Source organism: Danio aesculapii, chromosome 22 (genome assembly GCF_903798145.1).
Source record: "Danio aesculapii chromosome 22, fDanAes4.1, whole genome shotgun sequence".
NCBI lineage: Eukaryota > Metazoa > Chordata > Actinopteri > Cypriniformes > Danionidae > Danio > Danio aesculapii.
This window is the reverse complement of record NC_079456.1, coordinates 6,162,695-6,166,528: the sequence shown is the minus strand read 5'-3', so window position 1 is coordinate 6,166,528 and position 3,834 is coordinate 6,162,695. Positions and strand designations below refer to the sequence as shown.

The window sequence follows — 3,834 nt, the reverse complement described above, 5'->3', positions numbered from 1 at the left end:
TTAACAATAAAAACGGTTATTGCGACTTTTTACCTCAAAATTGTAAGATGTAAACTCAAAATTGCGGGTTATTAAGTCAGAATTTGGAGATATAAAGTCAGACTTCTGAGAAATACAGTCGCAATTGCGAGTTAATAAAGTCAGAATTCTGACTTTGTATTTCGCAATTCTGAGATAAGATAAATGAAAAAATAAATGAAATAAACTATTTTTATTAAATAAAAAAACATATATATATATATATATACATTTTTTTTACTACTACATCCACTAAACTTAACCCTTTAACTGCCGCCCTACCAAACGGTTGACCAAGTTTTTACTGTTTTAAATAATGATTGTTAAAGTCATTTAAATGATTTACACACACAGCATTGTTGGTTTACAAAAAAAAAAAAAAAAATCAAACAAACATAATCCTGTTCCACTATTACACTTTATTTTGGTTTTATTGTAAAACAAATAATCAAGAAAACATGTTGAATATAAATATAAAATATTTTTGGCATAAATTATGAAAATTGGGGCGACGCAGTGGCGCAGTAGGTAGTGCTGTCACCTCACAGCAAGAAGGTCGCTGGTTCAAGCCTCGGCTGGGTCAGTTGGTGTTTCTCTGTGGAGTTTGCATGTTCTCCCTGTGTTCGCGTGAGTTTCCTCCGGGTGCTCCGGTTTCCCCCACAGTCCAAAGACATGTGGTACAGGAGAATTGGGTAGGCTAAATTGTCCGTAGAAAATTCTGTTACATCCTTATTTAAATAAAATAATTTCATTTTTTTAAACTGGGGAAAATGTGCTTGATATATGCTGACTGCTGATTAACTGGAGAAATTGCTTCTTTTGACTTTTCACTAATTTTTGTTTAGTTTACAGTCACTAACAATGACCTTGTTTTTATATTTATGTCCTCAAACCTGACTTCTACACTTCTCAAGTTGAGTTTAATCAATAATTTATTTTAAATTTCCACAAACAGTCTTGATTAGCTGGAAATGACCTTTTACAGAAATTACGCAAAACGTTGCTAGAACATTAACTATTATTGGCATTTCCCATTCCATATCATCTGCATTCATAGCAGTGGACTGTAGGAATAGAACTATCAAAGCTTTTAAGTTTGCACTGGGAAAAGTTGGATTGATTTATGACCTGCAGTACTAGCAGTGTAAACGCGGACCCATCAGCAGCATCCAAATGGTCGGGTTAAAGGCTGTGCTGACCTTTCTTCCATGCTGAATTGAAACTGTTGTGGAATGCTATACGTCATGAAGTTTATTGAATAATTCAACTTGATTAATACTGATGTCTGTTTGTCTGTATCTATCTCCACAGATAGTCCAGATTTTATATAGAACATGAAATATTTTACAGAATATAGTCTTTCAGTAGTTAAATTTCCCCTACTAACATCATATTTATATGTATTTTACAAAAATGTAATTCTCAGTATTATATTCAGAAACTTGAATCTACTCCAAAGGCATTTTTAGACAAGCCACTCAATGACGCTTTGCCTTTCTGTCAAGGAAGATTACCAAATCTGATGCTCAAAAAGATCCAAGGATTGAAAAAGACTGTCACAAAACCTGCTGAATTTGCATGAAATCTTTATTTGAGAGCAGTACAATAAGCAGGAAAGCAAAACAGCTGTAAAACACAGTAATAAACCACTGCAATATTTTAACTATAATTTGTGCTTCATGTAAATGTGATAGTTTCTGTGTAAATGACGGTTCCCTAATTATGAATAGCTTTAAGAATTGGAAACATCAACGTAAACCCGAACTTGGTTGTTCAAGCTGTGTAAAAAGCCTCGCTTGATGTATTGCTCTGGGACTCCATCGTTATGTACAAAGACCTGTGACAAAGTAGTGCTTGTCAATTTTTTACCCCGTTGCACTCCGTTGATCTGGACCTGCAGGTTGTGGTATCTCTTATTACCCTGGGGGACCATACCTTGCATGTCAATTCGGAGATGGTCTGATGTGATCAGTTTGGAACGTGCCTGGTTCACCAGGTGTACATTATTCCATTGATTGATCAAGTCTTCTGCCTCTCTTCTCAATTTTTTATTACTATTAGCAAATGTACCAGAACGGGCGGTTTCCTCTGAAATGGTTATTGTTCTACCGATATTTGAGTCATTAATGACCTCCACCACTTTTCGGTCTCTCCTGTTGCGATGTGGAGAAGTGTTGTGTTGGTCTTCTCCAGCATCTCCGAGGGTCTGGTCCTCCTTCACCAGCCCACAGAATCCCCAGCTGAAGATGTTAATCCTGCACCAGCAGTAGTCTTCTCCATATTTAGCACACATGCTGTCGGCTCGGCACTGTCTGCCCCAGTAGTCCACGTTCTCCTGAGGTGAACAGTACATGCTTTGGCTCTTTCCGTCTTCATCGGTGCTCCTGCACTTGTATTCGCCGCCGTCAGACTTGCAGTCTTCAGCGCACAGAGTGCCGAGATGAGTAAAGAAAGTTTTCCCTTCACTCAGACACGGTGAACAGAAGAGCAGGAGAAGAAAGAGAGAGACTCGCAGATGCTCCATTCTTACTGTCCAGAGGAGAATAAACGAGATTTAAAGTGAGAGGAAGCAGCATAAAAATCATCATGCTTACGAGCATAAGTTTACATACCTTTAAATGCTTGGCCTGACAGTCTTCACACAGGTTGGAGATGTCTTTGAAGATTGTGTGTGGAAAAATGTTTCTGCGTCTCCTTTTCTACATTTCTTGAGTTTCGAGTTGAACCATCAACTTCCTTTTTCATATTTGCAGAATCAAGCAGTCTTGGTTAGCTGGAAATGACCTTTTACAGAAATTCTGCTAAACGTTGCTAGAACATTAACTATTATTGGCATTTCCCCATTCCATATCATCCGCATTCATAGCAATGGACCGTATGAATAGAACTATCAAAGCTTAACTTATAAAAGCACCCGTTTGCACTGGATTGATTTATTACCTGCAGTATTAGCAGTGTAAACAATGAGCCATCAGCATCATCCAAATTGTCACCCTTTGTGATTTTTAATCTAAACCTGTTAGGTTAAATGCCGTGCTCACCTTTCTTCCTTGCACTCAAAATATGACGTTTGCTGCTTGTTCAAATTAATTATTTAAAAATGAGTTAAAACTACACAATTCTTAAGTTTAACCTAATTGTTTTATGTTCAATCCACTTAAATACATAAAAACGTTACAGCCATCTTCAGATCTCACCAGAGATGTTCAACAGGATTTAGGTTTGGGCCATTCAAGGACATTCACAGAGTTGTTGTGAAGCCACACCATTGATATTTTGGTGATGTGCTTCTGGTCATTGTCCTGCTGGAAGATGAACCGTCGCCCCGGTCTGAGGTCAAAAGCATTCTGAAGCAGGTTTTCATTCAGGATGTCTCTGTTCATTGCTGCATTCATCTTTCCCTCTATCCTGCCTAGTCTTCCAGTTCCTGCTGCTGAAAAACATCCCCTCAGCATGATGCTGCCACCACCATGCTTCACTGTAGGGATGGTGTTAGCCTGGTGATGAGCGGTGCCTGGTTTTCTCCAAACGTAACGCCTGGCATTCACTCCAAAGAGTTCAATTTTAGTCTCATCAGACCAGAGAGTTGTGTTTTTATGGTCTGCGAGTCCTTCAGATGCCTTTTGGGAAATTCCAGGCAGGGAGTGTCTTCTGTCTGGCCACTCTACCAAACAGGCCTGATTGGTGGATTGCTGCACAGATGGTTGTTCTTCTGTAAGTTCCTCCTCTCTCCACAGAAGAACGCTAGAGCTCAGACAGAGTGACCATCGGGTTATTGATCACCAGACTAAGGCCCTTCTCCCCCGATCTCTCAGC

The 3,834-nt window shown here is 39.0% G+C and overlaps 1 protein-coding gene across 1 annotated transcript; it reads right to left on the bottom strand.

Annotated features, from left to right (window-relative positions):
* Positions 1-1,602: 1,602 nt before the first annotated feature.
* LOC130216262 (uncharacterized) lies at positions 1,603-2,723 on the bottom strand. Its single transcript, XM_056448161.1, has 2 exons — positions 2,631-2,723; positions 1,603-2,547 (listed from the first exon to the last, which is right to left on the bottom strand). The coding sequence occupies exon 2, from the start codon at positions 2,540-2,542 to the stop codon at positions 1,751-1,753; it is 792 nt and encodes a 263-aa protein (XP_056304136.1). The 5' UTR covers positions 2,543-2,547; positions 2,631-2,723; the 3' UTR covers positions 1,603-1,750.
* Positions 2,724-3,834: the final 1,111 nt, after the last annotated feature.

Bases quoted from the DNA above. Each gene is read 5' to 3' on its own strand.
- LOC130216262 (XM_056448161.1), bottom strand. From the start codon at position 2,542: ATGGAGCATCTGCGAGTCTCTCTCTTTCTTCTCCTGCTCTTCTGTTCA.